Source organism: Mustela erminea, chromosome 8 (genome assembly GCF_009829155.1).
Source record: "Mustela erminea isolate mMusErm1 chromosome 8, mMusErm1.Pri, whole genome shotgun sequence".
Lineage (NCBI taxonomy): Eukaryota > Metazoa > Chordata > Mammalia > Carnivora > Mustelidae > Mustela > Mustela erminea.
The window spans coordinates 58,780,865-58,804,448 of record NC_045621.1 but is presented as its reverse complement, the minus strand read 5'-3'; the positions used below and the strand labels follow the sequence as shown (position 1 = coordinate 58,804,448).

The following is a 23,584-nucleotide window of genomic DNA, read 5'->3' as shown; positions in this document are numbered from 1 at the left end:
AGATAGAACCTCATTCCACATAATATACTTTATTGAGTAATGGACTTGGTTCTATAAACCTTAATCAAAAGGGAATTATGTAGAGCTCAGTGTCACACAGGAAAAAATTTATAGGTATTCCTGGGGAGTTCTGTCATCACCTGTTATGCTACAAATAAAAAAAGTCAAATTAAGACTTAAAACTTAGTAAGAAGAATGCCCCAAAATGTGCTTAGCCATTTCATTTATATGGGTGCACCTACACATGGTATTTCCATTCAGATCCAACTGTGTTAGAAAATGATTTGGTTGTCTTTGTTTAGTTATATTTCTATACTAAACACATACTCCTTAGATAGTGAGTTCCCTGATTTAAGCCTAACTGGGTTACTCAGTTAGTTAAGCGTCTGCCTTCAGCTTAGATCATGATATTGGGGTCCTGGGATCCAGCCCCACATCAGGCTCTCTGCTCAGCAGGGAGTCGGCCTCTCCCTCTGGCCCTCCCCCTGTTAATGCTCTCTTTCCCTCAATCTCTCACTCTCTCTCAAATAAATAAAATCCTTAAAAAAATAAAAATTTAGGGACGCCTGGGTGGCTCAGTTGGTTGGACGACTGCCTTCGGCTCAGGTCATGATCCCGGAGTCCCTGGATCGAGTCCCGCATCAGGCTCCCAGCTCCATGGGGAGTCTGCTTCGCTCTCTGACCTTCTCCTCGCTCATGCTCTCTCTCACTGTCTCTCTCTCAAATAAATAAATAAAATCTTTAAAAAATAAAAAAATAAAAATAAAAATTTAAGCTTAAAATAATATACAATATCTTAAAAATAGGATGTAAAATATTGTTTATATACTAACACTAGTTATCAAGGTGTACTCTCTCATCATCCCTAAACTTCTTTAAAACGAATCTTCATTCAAAAAGAAAAATTTGAAGCCAAGTTGTAAAAAACAAAGCATCTACCATCTCTCTTACAACAATATAATTCAAGGAAACTAAAAATTAAACATAAAAAGAGATCATCTAACTAAATGCAAATGACTCAAATGTCTGTAGATATATTTTAAAAGCTGTTATTTGCAAAGACAGTTACCAACTGTATTGCTGAATGTGTACAGACAAGAGTGACCAGAGAATTCATTTTAAAAATGTATGCAATTCAAAACAAAAAAATAAAGAAAAACTTAAGCAGCCATTAAATAAGTGTAAATATAAATTATGCTCATATATTTATATCTATGTATTATACTATATGTTTATTTTTTTGAAGATTTTATTTATTTGACAGAGAGAGATACAGAGAGAGAGGGAACACAAGCAGGAGGAGTGGGAGAGGAAGAAGCAGGCTTCCTGCCAAGCAGGGAGCCCGATGTGGACTTCGATCCCAGGACCCTGGGATCATGACCTGAGCTGAAGGCAGATGCTTAACAACTGAGCGACCCAGGCACCCTATAGTTTATATTTTTGTTCAAATATTATTAATATAATATACACAATAATTTTAAAAATACATAGACCAGTAAATGAAGGTAAATGTATTCCATCTCTAACCTTCTTACAAACATCTTGGGAGAATTTCTTGTTTTATAGCATGTGAAAATTACTGGATTTCTGCTTTTAGCAATAATGGAATAACTGAAAATTTACCACACTCCCACAAAATTTTTGAAAATAACAGAAAACTGAATAGAATACAGAAGGCAATTGTTTTAAGTCATTGGAAAACAATAGGGAATTTTGATTTCTGAAGAAGGAAAACAAGCAAGATGGACCCCATGATATCTTCAGCTTTCTGCCAGGAGTCACTTTCTGGACCAAACTGAAAGGAAAAGCAACATAAGCAGATAACAGTGATCCCATCCAGTTAAGAAAACAAGATCAGAGGTCATGGTAACTAGAGTGCTAAAATTTGCAAGACAGACAACGAGAAAAGAGGCAGCTATGGCAGAAAAAAGCTCCACTGTTAAGCAGAGGTACCTCTTGGGTCTACTGATTAATACTAAGTCACGAATGCATGAGGGAAACTTGAGGCCTATCTAATACATACCAGAAGTACCATAAATTAAACAATTTCCTGACCTCACATGTATTAAAAATACTCAGGTCCCTGTCAGAGTGAAAAGCCCTCATTGAATATCAAAAGTATTTATTAGAAAACTCGGAAAAATAGTGCCATAATACTAGGGCTAGTCTATCCCTAACAAAGCTTTAAAAATAAGCCTCAAAAGAAACAAACTGATCTACAAGTATTTTAACTGTGTGTAAGAGCAATATCCAACATTCATACCCAACATTAAACAATGTTCTATTTAAAGTGTCCAGAATTCATTTAAAAATTGAAAAGTTAAGAATAAGAAAATCTAAACAATAATGAAAAAAAAAATTTAACTTAGAATCAATAAAGAAGATGTAATATATACTTACAATGGAGTATTATTTAGCCATAAAAAGAAAGATAAAAGAACGAGATCTTGCCATTGTGACAACACAGATAGACCCTGAGGGCATTATGTGCTAAATGAAACAAGTCAGACAGAAAAACACAAATACCCTATACTCTCACTTATGTGTAGAATCTAAAAAACAAACAAACAAACAAATAAACAAAAACAAAATACAAACAAAAATAGCCAAGCTCATAGATCCAGAGAACAAATGGGTGGTTACCAGAGGCTGGGGGTGAGGGGCAGGTAAAATGCATGAAGGGAATCAAAGTTACAAATTTCCTCTTAATAAATAAATAAATAGGAATGTAAAGTGCAGTATAGTATAGTGAATGTAGTTAATAATACTGTATTGTATATTTGAAAGTTGCTTAAAGAGTAAATGTTAAAAGTTCTTATCACAAGAAAAAAACTTTGTTACTATGTGTGGTGATGGATATTAACTAGACTTTTTGTGATGATCATTTCTGACTCTATACAAATATCAAATCACCATGTTGTACTTCTGAAACTAATATAATGTTGTATGTCAATTATATCTTACTAAAACAAACAAACTAAAGCCCGGAACCAGAATTGACAGGAATGATGAAACTAGCAGACAATACCAAGCACTTTAACAAATGTGTGTGTGGACTTCCAGAAAAATGGGGAAGGGAACCATAAGAATATTTTTTAACTGGCTGAAATTTTTCCAAAATTGATAAAATCTAGAAACCACAGATTCAGAAAGTTTAGTGAATCCCCTAAGCAGGCAAAACACACACACACACACACACACACAAAAGCACATCATACTCAAATTACTGAAGACTAATGATAAAGAGAAAAGGTCTTAATGAAAGTAACCAGAGGGGAAAAAAATAAGACACATCATGTACAGAGGAAAAACATCAGTTTGAGAACATATTTTTTATTAGAAACAATGCAAGCCAGAACACAATGTAATAAAATCTTTAAAGTGCCCAAATAAAAACAAAATCTGTCAACACAGAAATATTGGTTCAATTAATCTATCCTTCAAGAGTGACAGACAAATAAAACCTGACATAATTCATCACAAGCAGAGTATAAGAAATTATAAAGTTTTTCAGGTAAAAAAAATGTTATTAAGATGAAAATTTGGATACAGAAAAACAAATGAAGAACACCAGAAAAGGTTAATATGTAGATAGATTTAAAAGATTTTTTCCCATTTTTAAATGTCTTCAAAAAATAATTTTTAAAGCAAAAATTAGGAGAATGAATTTTAGGTTTTATAACATATGTAGAATTAAAAATGTGACAATAATAGTATAAAAATGAAAAGAAGGAATGGAAGTATATTGTTGCAAGATTCCTGCATTATCCATGAAGAGCTATTATATTATTTAAGGTCCAGAGTGATAACTTAAAAATGTATACTGTAACTCCTTCAACACAGCTAACAAATGAATAGGGAAGATGAAATTAAATAATAAACTTAATAAAACCAAAAGATAGGAAATAAGAGAAATGGGAACCTAGAGAAAACAAACAACAAAATGTTAGATTTAAACACAGCCACATTAATAATTCCATTAAATGTAAGTGAGCTAAACTCTCATTAAACTGCAGAAATTGTCAGACTGTTCTGAAAAAAGTTTCATCTCTATCCTATCTAAAGAAAACACTTAAAATATAAAGAGACAGGTAAAAGAAAAAGATGGAAAAATATGTACCCATATTCACTAATTATGAGAAATGTAAAGAGCAGTATTGATTTTAAATCAGACTTGAGGACAAGGACTATTACCAGAGACAAGGTAGCCACCACAGTCCTAAGTGTGTAAACATCCAGTTACAGAGTATTACATTAAGCAAAAACTGACCAAACCTAAAAGAGAAATAGACAAATTCACAAGACAAATCTACAGTTATAGTTAGCAATTAACACTCCTCCCTCTATGTTTCATAGAATCAACAGACAGAAAATCAGTAGATATAAAAGACTTGAATGATACTGTCAATTAACTTGATATATTGGCATTATAGAATACCAGCAGAATACACATTCTGTTTTAGTGTATGTGGGATAATCACCAAAGATAGACCATATGCTGGACTACACATCAAATTTTCAAGACAGGTCATATTCTTTTTCTTTTTCTTTTCTTTTTTTTTTTTACAGAGAGAGATTACAAGCAGGGGGAGAGGGAGAAGCAGGCTCCCCCCTGAGCAGGGAGCCCAATGCAGGACTAGATCCCAAGACCCTGGGATCATGACTTGAGCCAAAACAGACACTTAACCAACTGAGCCACCCAAGCACCCCATATTCTGAACCAGAAACAAAACAAAAACAAACAAAAACTCAACAAATTTATATGTATTGAATCATACAGAGTATATCTCTGACCATAAGAGAAACCAGAAATCAATGAGAGAGAGAGAGAAAAGGAAGAAGAAAGGAAGAGGGGAGAGGAGGGAAGGGGAGGGGAGGGGAGAGAAGAGAGAATAGAAAAGAGTGGTACAGATATTTGGAAAGAAAGTAAGTAACAGGGCGCCTGGGTAGCTCAGTGGGTTAAAGCCTCTGCCTTCGGCTCAGGTCATGATCTCAGGGTCCTGGGATCGAGTCCTGCATCGGGCTCTCTGCTCAGCAGGAAGCCTGCTTCCCTCTCTCTCTGCCTGCCTCTCTGCCTATTTGTGATCTCTCTCTCTGTCAAATAAATAAATAAAATCTTAAAGAAAAAAAAAAAGGAAAGAAATAAAGTAAGTAACAGACTTCCAAATAAAGAAAAAAATCACATGGAAAATTAGAAAATAATTTAACTGAATGAAAATGAAAATAAAATGTATCAAAATGAGAAAGAGACAGCTAAAACCATGCTGAGAAAGAAATGTGTAGCTTTAAGTGTTTTTATTTAGAAAGGAAAGATCTAAAATCAAAGTCTAAGCTTCTAAGACAACCCAAACTGAACATAAAAATAGAATAAATAGAGATAAGAGCAAAAGTTAACAAAATTGAAATCATGGGAACATTAGAGAAAATTAATGGGAGTATATTCTGACTCTTTAAAACACCAGTAAAATTTATAAACTTCCAATTAGACTAATGAAACAGAACATAAATTACCAAAGTCTTGTATGAGAGATATCACTACCCATTATAAAGATATTAAAATAATAATAAAATAACATTACAAATTAGTTTATAATAAGTATGACAATTTAGGTGTGATAGAGAAGTTATTTGAATGATACCGATTACCAAAAATGAAACAAACAAAAAATCCTGAACCATACAATAAAAATTGATAAATTATATTTCATCAAAATTAGTAACTTTAATTTTACAAAAGACACTGCTAGGAAAAAGAACATGTAAGTGTTAGACTAGAAGAAAATATTCTCAATACTTAGATCTAAAAAAAAAAAAGACTTGTATGTAGAACATACCAAGAATTTCATACAATTCTATAATAAAAGACAACTCAATTTAAAAAAAGAGCAAAAGATTTAAATAGACATTTCAAAATGTATGAATGACCAATAAGTATAGGAAAAGACGTCATTAGTCATCAGGAAATGCAAATTAAAACTCAAAAGAAGTATTACATGCCCACTACAAGGTTAGAATGAAAGATTGGCAATACCAGCTGTTAAGTAGGGAACAATTGATATTGTCATCATTGCTGGAAGGATTATAAATTGGCACATGTTTGAGAACAGTCTAACAGTTTCTTATAAAATTATACATACCACACAATTCCACTCCTAGGTGTTTAAGGGGAAATGGAAATATGTGTCCACACAAAGACTTGACACAAATGCTCATGGCAATTTTATTCATAATAGCCCAAACCTAGAAACAGTAGATTTCTGTCAACAGAAGAGATAAACCAGTAGGGTCAAGCAATGCAAACTAGAGTGAAAAAAAAAACAAATTACTGATACATACAACAACAGAATTAATTTCAAAGAATTAATTTCAAAAGAAGTCAGATACAAATGAATACACACATGATTCCATTTATATGAAATCCTAGGAAATGCAAACTAACCTGTAATGACATACATTGGAGCTCAGTGGTTGTCTAGGTTCTATAGTGAGTGTGTAGGCAGCCAACAAACACAAGGGAATCTTTTGGAGTAATGTTCCATATCAAGAATGTTCCATATCTTGATTGTATTTGCAGCAGCATATATACATTTGTCAAAATTAATCGATCTATACAATTAAGACAGATTTATTTTATTATATGTAAATGATATGCTTATAACATCTAAGTTTTTAAGTTAAAACTTTTAAAAGTTTGTGTAATGGGTAGAAAAGAAATTTATTTGTTCTATAAGCACATTTCAACTAATGCCTAATGATCAACTGAATTTACTAGTTTGGTTAGCATATCAGATTTTGGGTGGTGTGTTGAAGGAAGTTTTAGGATATACCTGATTTATTTCTATGATAGCTAAACCTAGAACACACCATTTCGATGAAATTAGAACTCCCTATTGAGGAAAGCTAAATAAAATATTGAGTTGAGGAGAGAAATGTCCTTATATAGTCTGCCATCTTACTTTTGACTCATATTTTATGCCAATTGATGGGCATTAACTAAATGATATATAAAGAATATGATTATACTGTGTTTCTCTCTCGCTTACAGCTTTTAGCTCTGGTTGCTCCTAAAAAAATAGAAAAAATAGTTCATGCCTTCATTAACAATTTTAAAAACCATCACACAGAACTACCTAAGAGAAATACATGTTATCCATGTATTCAACTATATGCTTATAATCTACATTTTGCCATGTTGTCAGCAAGTGGAAATGCCTGTTTGTGACCCAAACTAATGTCTTGGTTCATTTTTATGGCAGTATGGAGATAAAACCACAATATGGAAATGAAACCATAGTATTTATTACAAACAAAACAAGGTTTTCCCTGATTCTCCACAAAATATGTGGGTTAGGTAAAATAACTGGCATTGATTATGTGCCCTCTGATTAAATCAAGTGAACTTAATCTGTATAAACTAAACTATTTCCTTAAAAAAATGGTAGATACTTTTGAGATATAATAGCATGCATAAATATTTCCAACACTACAAGTAGGAAGAGTAAAATACATTCTTCACATGAATCTCCTTTAATCACAAGAATCAGTTTCAGGCAAGTATTGCTAACTGTTCTTAATCAACTATTCATTTACTTACATTAGGCTCAAGTCTTTTCTCTGTGGAAGATCCAACCTAAACAGCTTGTCTATCTTACCGAGAATTACTGTCTTTCACACATTCCAATTTAGGCTCGCTAGAGGTCTCCCCAACTCTCATCCCTTTAAATAGATAAAAAACAAAGGACAATTCCTTTCTCTGTGACATTCTCTTATTTGGGATATATATGGCAAACAAGGACCATACTAAGCTAAAGACAAAGATAAGATGGAAAAGAAAACAAATGACCAAGAAGATAAATTGTTTTAAAATGCTTAACCTGAATCTGGCCAAAATCTACTTCAAAAATGATTAAGTGGTTTAAAGAAGTAATGGTTTGTAAAGTGTGGGGGAGGAGGATTTGGATTTGTTGGTTGAATACAGTTGAATCAGACACTTTAAGCTGTTCATTTTTACAACCTGTTCGGAATAGAACAATTCCAGTGTCTTAAACATAACACTACTTCTCTCTAAGGTTTTAACACACACCCAAAGATCAAAATACAGACCGTGTATCATGATTTGACTTACTGTAGAGAATACAGCACTTTTTTAGAATTACTAGAAACTGAATACAAACATAAAAGGAAAGAGAAGATACTCAAATAACTTGTTAAATCACAAAGATTTAACCCAGAAACCACTTAAAAGGGTACTCAACCTAAGTACTGAAATGTATGGCAAGGATTATTAGAGCAGTTTCCCTCTTCTCACAGATGAATTTTTTCTAGAAAAATTAATTTCCATCCTCATATTCTAAGCCAGGGATACCTATTTCACATGTGGAAATACTGTAAAAATGAATTATTTTAGATTAAAAATTGCATACAAATAAATACTCTAAGGAAATTATGAGTTCCTTAGAACAATTTATCATTCTTTAGCAAAACCAAAGTATTCAAAATAACCTTAAGATTTATAATAGATTTTTTAATATTAATAGGTTAAGTTTGAGGCCAAAAGTCAGAGATGTCACAATTTAAAAATTAATCTTTTAACTCCAGTTCCAGAAAATATATCTGACATACATCCTTATGATATAACAAAGAAAATGTTTATTCTAAAGGCATTTTTATCTCTAGTCAGTACTCTAGATCATAGACTGATAGTGTAAACAATCTGAGTTTATATTTTAATTTAGAATCCATGGTGAGTTTGGAGATTTTTCCTCTCCAGATTTGTCATCAAAATTATAAAATTTATGACAGTATCGGCTTAACTTATTTTTTCCCTGTGGGCCAGTGGTAAATCCTTACAACTGGATTGAGATAATAAAAAATATCTATATACTTGAGATTCTCAGAAGATAAAATGAAGCCAAAGTGCAGTCTTCCCCCATAACTTTGTTTTTTTATCCAATCCAGCACTAATGTATGCAAGCATTTTTGGGAATGTATCTGCAATTATCCAAAGACTATACTCGGGAACTGCCAGGTACCACATGCAGATGCTTCGAGTGAAAGAGTTCATTCGCTTTCACCAAATCCCCAACCCTCTGAGGCAACGGCTTGAAGAATATTTCCAGCACGCGTGGACATATACCAATGGCATTGACATGAACATGGTATGTATTTCTGTTTTCCAAAATGGAAGTACCTCAGGCATTATAACTACAGTCCAAATGGGAAACCCAGTCTCACCAGCTTTGAACCCCTTGCTTTTGTTTTCCTCTCGGATGTTTATTTTCTCCCCTGGAGATAGTCTCTCATTCTCAATTCATGGCATTGCATGGTGCTATATCTAGTTATATTGTGTGGCAAAGGCATTATAACATGATGCAAACTGATATAACTATGTGTAGTAGAGTTCCCACTTCCAGTTAGAGAGAATATTGCTAACATAGGATCTGGGCTTTTACCACATGTCCTAGCTGCCAGCACCCTAAAAAACAGTTGGACCCATGTGCATTAAGATTTGACAAATAAACAGTAACAACCACTATGATACCCCAAACAGAAATCCAAAGTTAACATTCCTTAAAAAACAAAAACAGAAACAAAACAGGACACTGAGGGTTTGTGGGAGAGGTTAGGGAGCTTAAGCATGCCATAAACATTTTATCATAGGAAATTTCATGTTTCTGTTAAGGACAAATTTTGCTATCTTTACAACAATTAACCATGTGCCCTTTTACAGTACCTGGTATAATGCATCTTTCCTTTCAAAGGGGAAGTATGGAATTCCTCATAACTTTTAAGCAAATTCAACATCAACAATCACTTTTCATAATTCTTCCCACCTCTATCAATTCTTAAAAATCACCATAACTAATAACATGAACACGATCTAAAGAGCATTTTTTATTATTAGGTGAATTGTCTCATTCTTTTGACCTGTTTCACCATAAAGACTGATTCCTAAAGATAAATTATGTGACATACACAAATTCTATGGCATATCACAGACATATTAAGAAAGATTAAAAATATGATGCCCGACCATCTATCAATTCCTCCACCTAGCAAGGACCCTGTTTCTAAGAATTCTTCAGAAAATAAAACCAGTCACATCTAATGACATGAACAGCATAATACAATTTTTACATAAGTGAGACTATCCAGTTTAGACTGACATTTTTTTATTTGACCAGCAATATTTTAATAAAAAAGTAAGGTTAAAAATTAGAAGCAAAAGGACATAAGGCATTCCAAATATTGCCCAATTTGAAAGCCATATAAGGATAAGTTTATCAAAGTTCTGTGTGATTTATTTGACTGAGAAATAAGAACACACCATTATAAAAATTTTAATTTGAAAAGCTTATCAGTTAGCATATTTCATATAAAAGCATAACTGAATCCCATGTGCTATTTCTAATTATCCCGAAGTTACTTGTGAAAATTCATTTGATAAATTGATATCACTAAAATAACATTTTAATCTCATTAGAAAGCACTGACAAATGGATCACTTTATATATTTCCGTCTGTATTATTGTTGAACAAAGATACCAGCATTCGGAAACTATTGGGGATTCTCTAATGCGGGTTGGCTGAAGCAGTGTCAAGAATTTTTAATCAAAACACGTGTCACCCAATTTTGTTGTTCCATACTGCCAGATTATTTCAATAATAGTAATCAACAATTATTTATTGTACATCCCCTCTCCATATAACTAGTTTTGTGACCATTTTTGTGATAAAGTCTATTTTTTGACAACTATTTACCTTTCATTGTTTGACTCTATTACCTATGAATATGGTTTATATACCACTTGCCTATTTATAATGTACTTATGAAAGATTTATCTCTTTCTTGTCTGCTTCACACCTTAATACATGGAATCACAACACCCACCGGTAAGAACAGGAGGTATTTATATCCAATTTAATTCTCGTGTAAATTGTGGAGAACACCCTTGTTATCTGTCAGGTTTAGAGCTTGTTAAGTGATTTCCAATGTTAGTTCTATCTTTATTGCATGACGTAGCAGAGGAAATACAAAGCAAGGAACTGGGGAAGATAACCTCGAAGAGGCCAAGTACAGAATAGAAATCCTTAACTTTAACAACAACTTGACCTCTAGTAATATTTATATACAGTTTCCCACTCCCCACAAAAAGGCACTTAACTGCTCCTTTCCCCAATCTGGTAAAGCTTATGGGTATACGGTTTGCATTAGATAATTGTCATAAAGAAAATGTCATTCTCTTTCATCATCCTCTATTTTCATGATGTAGGTGCTTTTCTTTCCTCCCATCTGCATGCCTGTATTACATGATCCTGGAGTGTGTGAGCTCTAAACCATGTGCCACTGAGTCTTGCATGTGGTTTTGAGAGCTTGACTTTGCACGAACTTCTTGTTTGTACAGTGTCTACATTTCTCATCTTGTGACTACAAAGTGAGTAAAAAATCAAAGTGCAAGATAACTGAAATCTCAGCAAATGGAAGATGCTTGTTTATTCAGCACCATGTATAGAAGAAAAGCTAGAGAAAAGCAACTGTACTCTTAGACTGTTGAGAGATTAAAAAAAAAAAAAAAAGAAATCAAAGTGGATTTTCTCACCTCCAAAACCACATTGTTATAATCCCTGTGTCTTATTATTTTTAACTAAATAGTAATTTAGTAATAATTTAAAGTGACTTAAATTTATGTATTGTGATACATGAAAGTACATCAAACTGTTGTATTTTACATCAGCATTTCATATTGTTTTGTTTAAGTATAACCTTAAATATAAGTTCTCATGAAACATTTCAGGTCATATTTTTTACTGTTCAACCATGTCAAGATGAGGTACAAGTTTTCCAATCACACTGTATTAATTGACTCAAAATTATTCTTCATAACCCCAAATATTTGATTCCTTGATAGATCTCACTGCCTAGAAGTGAATCTACCTAAAATGTCCAGTCATTGTTCTTATTCCCTGGATCTTTTGCTTTTTTTGAAATAGCTATTACTAGAATGTTCCAGAACCAAAAGCATTCACGGGAAATTTATGGGCTCCTTTCAATGGAAAGAAATGGTTCAGAGTACAAAAGGAAAGAGGTCAGGAATATGAAGTTAGAGAAAGGAAAGTGTTTTTTTGTGTCCAATGTCAGGCTTAGCAATAGTGAAAATTATCTTAAAAATGTCTATAGGTCAATTCTGGAAAACTGTTCCCTTCTTCTCCACCCAATTTGACTAGTTAGGAGAAGAGGAGATACTTTCTCATATTAAGACTGAGGGTATCTCAAGAAATTTCCCCCAATCAAAGCTGTCCTCTGACACAGTCTGAAACTTTCTGACATTATCCAACATTGACTCTGGTTACAACATGGGCAAGAACTGAAAGTCATCTTCCATGTCAGTATAGAGGCAAGTATCTTCATATGACATACAAGAGCCTAGCTTGAATGAAGAAGAGCCCCAGATGTATAGAGATACATCATTTTGGATGGAGAGAAATAAATCATTTATAACAGAGACTACTTCATAGTTTAAAAATATATTGACATGGAAGAAAAAAACTTTATGAACATTTAATGAAGAATTTTTTTCTTACTTTAACAATGTCTTGCCAGTAATGCCTAATAATATAAAACAAATTAGGAACAGGAATTCAGAAAACCTAAACATTAGCACTTCAATTTGCCACTAATCTTGGACAAGTCACTTAACCTCTCTGCAATTTCATTACACTTGTCATTGTCAAATGTGTGTAAAGCACCAGAATTCGAAATGCCAAATATGTAAAACAATTATTATGGGAGTTTTTCCACTTGAGAATGGAGATTCTGACCTATTTGCTGCCTACTCTTTTGGTTTCTGAGTGGGCTTCTAGTTTTCTTTGATGATGAATTGTTGATGGCAGAGAACAGAAGGGGATCATTTCATGTAAAAACCAGAACAAGAATAAAGGATCATATGTGGGGAAGCACAAAGAAGAACTGAGGCAAGTAATCCAGAAACAACTTTGTTTAATTTATTTTCGGAAGAAAAGGAGCAACTGATTTTTTTTTTTTTTTTTTTTAATCCTGAGGCATCAGTGGAGAAAATTTTGAAAACCAAACATAGAAAGTAGTTGGAATAAGGAAGAGAGATGAATGTTTCATCAAGGTAGATAGACAAGTTTTCCTTAAAGACGGACAGGAACGAAAAGAGAAAGGGTAAAGGCACTGGCTTTGAGGAATAAAGAAGAAAACTCAATGGTACTAACACTACATGATCCAGTCTCCTTGGTTAAGCAGAGAGTACATTAAGTCCTAAGAAGGGAGGAGGTATAAAAGAAGAGTTGAAGAGGGGGAGAATTCTTAAGAGATTTCTATCAAGAGCCAATCAACTAGGCTAAAAATGCTTAGAACCACAGTGGACTCTTAGTGACAAAGCATTCATTTATAATGCCCCCAGCAAAGGCAATCACAGTGGAAATGGAATTAATAAATAATGGCATATTATTTAATAGAAATCCTTACTCTTTGGAGCTGATATGATTTCTAAGAAGCATCTTAGTGAAAAACTGATTCCTTTCCTTACAAGGCTCCTTTCCAGCTCCACTGCTACCTGTCAGAATACCCTTTGCTAACTCTAACTACTGACCTTAACTACTTGCTACTAGCTACCTCCTCCTCCTCCTACTTACTACTAGCTACTATCTACTTAACTGCTAACTACTTACATTGATTGTATCTGCATTCATAATTTAATTCTATGACAACAAAAACTTTGTTGTACCCACTCTCTACACTTCCCAAAATGACTTTATCTATGACAGACCTTTACATTCAAATCTCCTTCACCCACAGACTATTTTGATACACCACAGTGAAAGGCAATAATGAGCTCTTTCAGTCAGCAACTTCATATAAAAACAATCATGGTGACATTAAACCTTATGAAAATGTAAAGCAAAATATACAAAATAACATGGCTTGTCTTCACCTCCCTTAACTTTTTCTAATCATCCTTTATATAGTCAAGTTGATAAATACTGTCAATGAAAAACATTTGATTCATTAGTCATAAAGCTTAAAAAATGATTAAAAATATGGCGCCCTCGTATTTGTTCCTCTAGTGGCCAAGGATTCTGCTTCTAAGAATTCTTCAGAAAATAAAATTATTTGCATTGAAAGATATCAACAGTACAACACAATTTTTACATGGGTGAGCCTGTATATTTGCATTGATTATTTTTAGTTTGACCAATAATATTTTAACAAAAAAAGTATAGGTTCAAAATCAGGAATCAATATGTAAAAAGCACTGAAAATATTACTGAACTTTGAAAGACATGCTGCTTCTCCTAGCAAATAAATTCACACATTTAAAAACAGGTCATGGAGACTGTAAAAAACCTGCATTTAAATGATAATGATCCTTAGGACTGGTGACATCTTTTAGTTTTCTGTAAAGAAATACCTACTTACCTTTAGAACTTGAATTAAAAGAGTTGTCTACAATGTACTTTAAAAGATGTTTTTATAGATATGTTGATTCGTTAACAGAAACTGCCTGGCTCTACAGAAATTATGTAGGTAGTAAAATTTTGCCGAGCAAGAAATCTCCTACTAGCACACATACTTGCCTACTAAAGCCAGAACCTGAACAACAGGTGCTTAAGAAAGGACAAGGCACATGTCCTTCCTATTTTTCTCCAAACTATTCATTCTGAAGTCTCACAAATACCCAGAGAACAATAAATACCATTCGGAGCCCCTAGACATGAATATCAAGCTTAAAACAGGCGTCTGGTATTTTCGGGCCATGAATGGTATGCCCTAAATCACGTTTCACAAATGATTCTGGTCACTTCATCCTGGTCTCCAACCATTATCAAGAAGGACTTATTTACACCTGGCACCATGCCGGTTCTGTGCAAAGGGAGTTCTTAACTGTAGGATCTTATCTCTAGTGGTTCCAGAGCCTAGAGAAATGACAGCATGGCCTCGGGCCTTACACATGAAAAACCATCATTGCAGAAACACCACACTAGGCAATGAACATACTCCAGTTTCTCCATTCATTAATGATGTTCCTCTTCCAGTAGTAGGTTAGTGGAAATGAGGTCTCGAAATACTTTTTAACTCTTTAAAATAATGGTACCATCCAAACAGGACCCTAGAGGGTAATTCCTGAGGCTAGAGGATGTGACATGTTTTCAAATACTTTCTTTGGGGTTGTAGAAACAGAGGAGCAATCTAAACTCAAATCAATGTTAAGATCGCTTAATATTCTACACAGGTTTAACCAATAATAAAAATACAGAGAGTCCTCAAATCTCAGTTTTAAAATACTCTCTGTAAATATGACTTTAAGTCCCTTCTAATTCAGATATCAGAATAACTCAGCATTTATCTAACCTAATGAAATCAAGTCATTCACAATTTCTCCCAAAATAAAAATCCAGTGTTTTCTTTAATGCAAGAATTACCTGTGATATTACAGGGGCCTAGATATTTATATTAAAATGGATATGTCAGTATTCCACCCAATATGTCAGAGTTTTTTAAATCTTTTTTTAAAGGTTGAAAATAAGCAAAAGTAAGTTCATCCATGCCAATTGCTCTTACAGCCATAGGGCCACATTATTTAGGGAATTTACATATATTTTCATTGTTTTTCTTGGTTTAGACATATTGCTATCCCTAGGGATGAGTGTGAATAGAAAAAAAATAATCATCATTGCCTCTTCCATAGCAGATAGTCTTTAAAAACAACAACAACAACACCCTCTTTTTTGTTTGCATCTTGGGCTCCTGTTGGTCAGGTGGGTCACCCCCAGTAGAAATCTACACTCAACTTAGGAATGATAAGAATCTTTCTTATTCAGGGTCCAGTACCCATGCTCTAGAGCTATGTTAATTTATTTTTTCCCACTTTAGTGATAATCTTCTCAGATCAGAATGCTCTATAACACACATAGAACTGAAAGTTACCAGTAGCTAGAAACACCTACTAGAGTGGGAAGATAAGCCAAAGTTTCACTCCACATAGGTATAATTGTTGTATTTGAATCATGGAGTTCCATTTCTAGCCTTCACTTGTTCTAACTATGAATCACTATGTGTGGATGCCCGGAAACTGGGGCATTAGTCTTGTTTTCTAAGATGGGAGGTTTGGCCCAGAATCTAACTCTAATTTTGTCTGCTTTATCTATAACCAGTGCTTAATATTGAATAGCAGACACCAAGCAGTGAGGTCAAAGCATTATAAGAAAGCAGGTATGGTTAATCAGGATGTTTCCTCTGTAAATTACCTATATATAGTAGCATTTTGCATAGTTCTTGTTACCTTTTTCTTATCATTTTATAAGAAATCTTTATGAATTATAGATACTAATGCTTTATTTGTCACCTATATTGTAACTTGTTTCCAATCTCTTTTCAATGTGTAGGTTTTGTTAAAAATATCTTTTGGATTTAAAAGGTTTTTTTTGTTTTGTTTTGTTTTTTTAATATATGGTCCAATTAGTCAACTTTTCTTTACATAGTTAAGAGATCTTGTCCTGATTCTCAAAGCCAGGATTGAGAACCACTGGTATAGATCTTTAAAAGTAAAATCTCCTTCAATAAAATGTTATAATATTTTTCTTAGAAATTCTTATATTTCTTGTTAAATTCATTTTTAAGTTTTATACAGCATAATCAATTGAGAAAATGAAATACATTACACATTTCTATCTTTACTGGCTTATAAATAATGAAGAGTGAAACTATCTTCCTTATAGCCACCTTAATAAATTCCCTGTCGTGTTCTGATAGAACTCTTTCTTAGTCTAATATAATTTGGTTTAGTTTGAGAGGATTTCTTTGAGTATTTATTCTTATATGGTCTAGATATGCAGTCATGTCAGTGTCAAAAAGAAATAATTTCATTCTCTCTTTTCCAATACTATGTATCATGATTTTTAGTTCACTAGATTCTACAAAACAATAGTAATTGCTGAGTTCAATAAAAATAACTTCACCATTAAGACTAATACTTTTAAAATATCTTTGCATTACTGAAATCAATCCTATTTGGTCATAGAGTTTTTGATTCTTTATTGATTTTGTTGGTTAGTAAATTTTTTAGAATTTTGCATCTATTTTATAATGATATTAGTATACACTTATACGCTCTTTAACTGTTAGGAAGAAATCATCTGTAAAACCATGTGGTCCTGGAGGTTTTCATAGCAGGTCTTTAATCATCATTCTAACTCTATTATGGTAATTATGTATTCTATTTCTTCCTTGGTCAATATTAGTATGTCTGTTTTGTGAAGAATTCATCCATTTCATCTAGGCTTTCAAAGTTGTAAAATTGAATGTAAGATTCTCTTCTAACTTAGTATTTTCTGTATCAACAGGTATATCTGCTTTCTCATTCCTAAACTGGTATATTTTTGTTCTTTCTTCTTTCTTGTAGCAGGCTTTTGAAAGATTTATAAATTCCATTGGATTTTGTTTAAGGAACTAGCCTTTGCATGAATTTATACTTGTTACTATTCTTTTTATTTCCAGAGTTTGCCTTCATTAATTCCCCCTTTTTTTTATTTCTATGGATTGTCTCATTATTTTTTTTTTTGTCTTATTATTTTTAACATTGTATTAAGGTCTTTTTTTTTTTTAAGATTTTATTTATTTATTTGTCAGAGAGATTGAGAACAAGCAGGGAGAGTGGCAGGCAGAAGGCGAAGCATGTTTCCTGCTGAGCAGGGATTCCCAAAGTGGGACTTGATCCCAGAAATCTGGGATCATGACCTGAACTGAAGGCAGGTGCTTAACCGATTGAGTCACCCAGGTGTCTCTGTATTAAGGTCTTTCTTTGTTTGAGTCTTTCTTCTGTAAAAATGAAGGTGTTAAAAGTATACATTCTGCTTTCAATACAAGCTTTTCTGTGGTAACATGGGTTTTGATATGACATGTTCTCCTTTTATTGCTTGCTACATTATTTCTTCTTTGATCTGAAGGTTATCATAGAGTGTTGTTCTTAATTTCCATGTATTTCTGACTTTCTCGTCACTTTTTAATATTTTTCTATTTGGATTATAGTCAGAGTTAACGAACTACATAACATTTCTACTTTTATAAATGTTTAAGCACCTACACTTAATGTAGAAGAAATCTGTATTTGTAGTATTTAAAATGACTCATCTTTTATTCAGATTTTCCAAAACATTTAGCTTTACTGGAGAGGAGGGAAACCAGTTTTCTTTTCTTTACACATAGTTTACCCTCTTATGTAACATATGATTAAATTATATAATTCCACTAACAAGTACGGCCAGCATAAATAAGTTTCAGAACGTACACAGCTGGTTTGAAATTCAGTTGGTGGAATAGAAATGTGTAGGGACAGTATCTGGAATATTCAGAGTGCTGGGGCAGCAAGAATCAATACGTTTTATGGAAGAGGAATCTGTTAGTAAAAGAACTTCAACTATTTTGGGAGCTTCTCCTATTTTGTAAAAAAATTATACAATTGTTGATACAGTTATCACTTTCTCTAGAATTAGAATTGGGGTCTGGCCCTAACCTTTCTTTTTTTTTTTTTTTTTTTTTTTAAAGATTTTATTTATTTATTTGACAGACAGAGATCACAAGCAGGCAGAGAGGCAGGCAGAGAGAGAGAGGAAGAGAAGCAGGCTCCCTGCTGAGCAGAGAGCCGGATGCGGGGCTCGATCCCAGGACCCTGAGACCATGACCTGAGCCGAAGGCAGCGGCTTAACCCACTGAGCCACCCAGGCGCCCCTGGCCCTAACCTTTCTGAGGAACAAACACCCTAACTGATACAAAGTGAAAAGGACACTTATGCTACATTTCTACTCTTTGTTAGTTATTGATAAAAACCAATAAATCAAAGGAATAGGGAGCATATTGGGAACTAGTTTAGAAATCCAATCTAATGGACAGCTGTGGCAAGTCACAATAGTTGATAGAATCCTAGACTCAATTTGAAGTCTTAAGGGTGCTTTTGTGGCTCAGTGGGTTAAGCCTCTGCCTTTGGCTCAGGTCATGATCTCAGGGTCTTGGGATTGAGCCCTGCATTGGGCTTTCTGCTCAGCGGGGAGCCTGCTCCCCCCCCCCGCCCCCACCGCCTGCCTCTCTGCCTACTTGTGATCTCTCTCTGTCAAATAAATAAATAAAATCTTTTAAAAAAATAAATAAATAAATTTGAAGTCTTAGTTCTTCTACAGATAAATTCCCTACTGCCTTTATGAGTCACCTTTCACATATAAAAATGGGATTATCACCACTCTCTCTCTATTCCTTATATAAAGTTGACAAGTCAATCAAAATATTTGATTCTAAAATGTGATCATATGAGAGATGTTTCTGAAACATAAAAGTAGATTTAAATTCACGACGGCATATCAAGTACAAAGTGGTACTTAAATCATTCTCTTCATTACCTGGAAGATTGTACCCCCTTTTCCTTTCTTTGTGAGCAAGCTCATATCATTTACAATCAATCCATTTGGATAGAGGTATTTGCAAAGCATCCAACAGATCCCACTATATTTATATTCTGTTAATGCCTTCCCTCACTCCCTCTTTCAAGGAGTTGGGTTGAGGGGAAGGTCCTGAAATTGTTTCTCAGTTACCAGATTCCTCCTATTACCTTTAGAAACCCTTGTGGGTTCCATGGCTTCGTCTTGGGACCTTATATTATAAATCCTTTTTAAGTCAGGCTGTTGCTGAATTAGCAGAACTCCAGAGTCTGGGTAACAAGGACATGTATATAAAAGCAATAAATCCTCTCTGCCTACTCATCATTACCCACACTCCAACTCATCCTTGGCCCTGACTTAATTGGGGTCACTTTAAAGTTTGAGTGTCCTTCTGAAAGCAGAGAAACATCTCACATATCATGCTGTGAACCAGTCATAAGAGCTACCAGAGAGACAAGAAAAGGCAAGAGGAAAGACTGTTTCATTTTTTAGGGAATCTTTACTTACACCAAAATCAGTTCAGGATTTATTATGTTGTTTTCCATGTCTGTGTGTGGCAAGTTTTTATTCTGTTCATGATTTGCTTCTAAATGATGTAACCATGTGATAAATGTTCAAAAGTTACACATAGAAAATTAGTTAATTTTCTCAAGGCTTATAAAGGCCCCGTGAGGGATTGCATAATATTTCACTCCGGCCAGATACGATACCCTTCCTATACAATAAAATAATTCCTCATTCTCATTAGCCATGTGAAGGTAAAATAAGAAAGCAGATAGCAAAGCAGTTTGAGCTTCAGACTAGGGCTATGTATACTTAAATGCTTAAAACTGCTAAAAGAACCCACCTATCATGACCACTGATTGAACATGATATAGATGTATTAAACACGTAACCCCCAAGGAAACATGAAAAACATAAAAAACATGAAAAATCCCCAAGGAAACATGAAAAACATTCCTTAACAATGAATCATAACCGTAGCAATAATATGATCTGGGATGACCTCAAAATTAGGGAATACCTTAGCTATTAAAAACAACAAAGAGCAAGATTTAGTATCTTGTAAGTGGTAAAGATTTACCAAATGCTGAATGCCCACATGGCAAACAATGATTTTCTCAGAATCAGAAAATGCTATAAAATATTAAGGTTGTGCTCTAGGGCAGAGACTGAAGATTTAATATATTACTTGCATCATCTATTTGATAATCACACTTGAGGTTTAGTGTTTCATAGGGAGTATTAATTTGTGTTTTGATTAATCCTAATTTGTCAAGATCTAAGTGTATTTAATGAGCCAGAGAATTTTCTTGGAAAATTTCCTAATGTCAGTTATCATAGTTACCAAACTTGTTCGTATGATTAATTTGCTGTTTAGGGGAATCATTTAACACACTCAGACTGCCTTCCTCATGGTGCCCTTCTCAGCCTGCCTTTAGAAATATCTCCCTCTACAGCTACACTAAGTGAAACAAATCAGAAACCACTCATTATAACACAAATCAACTTTCAATATTATCTGGATGGGGGTGTCCATAAGAAAATATATTTTGATGCTTTCTAAAGTAAATAGAGTGTTTCAAAAAACATGGATGGTCTCTGGAGAGAATTGTGGTGAAAAACTCCATTGTTGATGCTCTTCTAACGGAAGCTAGAAAGTGTACCCACCATAAAAGAGCATTTTGCAACCCGAGCTAAGAGACAGCAAACATTGAAGGCGTGTGTCTTAAATGTGAGGAAAGAATAATGGAGTTTATTGTCAGTATATTGTGAATATTTAACTTTATTTGAAAATCCTTATCTATCAGCATACAGGTAGAAGTTGAATGAGGAAACAAATTTCTCTCTTGCAACTTTTGCCTTTCTTTAATCACATCAGGTGGAGCCAGGAGCATGAAGGCTCATAGAATAAAAGAAAATCTTAAACTGCTGGGCACGGAAGAAATTCATGGTTTTAAGGCTATAAATCACCTGCCCTACCCACAGGATATGTAGTTACTGTTGAAAAATAAAGTTGTATTGTAATTTAATTATAAAAGAACTATTTCCAGAGCAATATTCTAAAGAAAGTAGGCCCCTACCTTGAAGGATGATACAGTAGTTTCATGTAAAAAACAATAATAATAATCTTAATTAATATTTATTAATATTCTTCTCAGACTCCACTGACTGTATCTCAGGACACATTTCTCTAATTGTCATAGACCTGGGCCAAATTTATTTTTTTCATTGAAACCCTAATACATAAAATAGGTACCATGATTGTTTTATTGGCATAAGTATATATGTTTATTTTGAGGATCTACTTATTAAAAAGTAAATGAGACAAATACCATTTTGATGAGCACACTCATATCAAATCAGAAATTGCAGGCATTAACCTCAGCTTCCATTCTTTTCTAAATTTTGTGTTCATTGCTCAGTATGGAGAAAATTTGAATTCACACACTGCAAAATTGCAAATATTAACGATATTGTACTATTTATTCCACTACGTGTGTGCCAGCAGATACACATTTGAGGGAAGTTTAGTATAAAATTAAGTACTTCTGAATTAATATCTGATCATGTTTGATAGGTGCTTGCTATGGGATAATTATTTCAATTTTTCTCTCTCTTTGTATAACTTCTTCAGGGAGTTTTATTTAGTTTGATTTAATAATGCTATCTTGTGTAGTTGTTAAGTTATTCTTGTTTGAATGTCCTTAAATTTCGGGTCCTTTGGTACTAAGCTATAGGGCTGATTGCTTTTAGCAATCACAGAAAGCATTTCAAACTCACTTAAAAGACTGTCTCATTTGTCTTATAAAGTTGAGGCTCCCAAAGAGTTTTATTCACATAAAGTCAAGGAAAGGAAAGTTAGCTTTATATTTATAAAATAGTCACATGACCTTATACCATATTAAAGACATGGGATTTTTATCAGCCTTGAAAAAATTTTCTGGAATGTCAGGAAGTTTTAAAAATCCACCATAACTGCAAATATTAGAAAAGTTAAATTGAGCTTCTCATTCACCTTTAATTAACTGTATATTGAGGATTCATTTGAACAACAATTAGGACTATAAGTGTCCAAATGTGTACTATAAATGTCCATGCAAAGCAAACTGTGGAAAATTCTGATTAAATATATATTTTTATATTTATTATACCCAATTAAATATATATATGATTAAACATGCATACATACATATTTTTAATCTGGGCATTTAGAGAAAGGCTTAAGGATCAGGTATATGGTCAGAACATATTTTTTCATTGTTATGCTTCCATGCCTAGTATAGTGCTTGGTATAAGGTAGATACTTATTACATATTTGGTAAAAGAATGAGAGCTACTTTTCCAAGCGGCAGGCTATGACCCTGATTCTGGGTGATGCTCCTGGGTCTTTGAAATCAAATCAACCCAATAAATTATGGCTCCAGACACGATGAAAGGTGCTGTGTACCCTCAGAGCTTTGGAACTTGACAGACAAAAGGGTTGTATAGAGTGTAGTGGAAATATAAATTATAACAATCACTAAACCAGCTGTGTCTTCGTTTGTACCTGTGTACTTGACATTCCTGCTCTTTACAACCAGATCTGGTAGGCCTGGTGGAATGCTAATATTTGACTGTTGAATGAGAAGTTCCATGTCAGGTAGTTGAGCAGAGGAACAAAACCTGATGAAAAAAAAAGTATAATGAGTAGGAAGGAAGGAAGACAACACAGCTGAGACTAACAGAAATGGGTGTTTTGGATGAATACTACTTAAACCTATCCCATTCTCCTCACCCTTTCCAATGTTTTTCTGTTCTAATTCTCTATAATCCCTCTCTTTTAATTCTGCTTTTAAAATCCCTTTACTTAGGGATACCCCAGATTCCAAAGCTAACTTAAGTATGACATTTAATCTTCTGGGCTAATAAGAGATTCACTTACTAAATATTAACTTCTATTGACTTTTACTTGAGTGATCTATGTAACTAACTTAAGAAAATTAAGTTAGTCAAGGGCTAACACCACAGGAGAATTCTTTAATCCAGATAAGTCCTTCATGCCATTGTGTGTGTATCTTCTCTCTGGGCCAGCAAAGACTTCTCCATGAAACTCTGTGATATTTCCAAGTTGAGGCCATTCTTTCCAATG

At 33.7% G+C, this 23,584-nt stretch overlaps 1 protein-coding gene across 7 annotated transcripts in view; it reads left to right on the top strand.

Moving 5' to 3' along the window:
• Positions 1-23,584, top strand: part of KCNH7 (potassium voltage-gated channel subfamily H member 7) — a 494,539-nt gene that overhangs the window by 439,538 nt on the left and 31,417 nt on the right. For 4 of the 7 annotated variants that reach the window (XM_032355760.1, XM_032355761.1, XM_032355762.1 and 1 more), the window contains one exon: positions 8,959-9,159. In XM_032355760.1, the coding sequence (XP_032211651.1) occupies positions 8,959-9,159 (201 nt within the window). The remainder of the gene's footprint in view (positions 1-8,958; positions 9,160-23,584) is intronic. The other 3 variants (XM_032355759.1, XM_032355758.1, XM_032355757.1) reach the window with 1 other exon arrangement.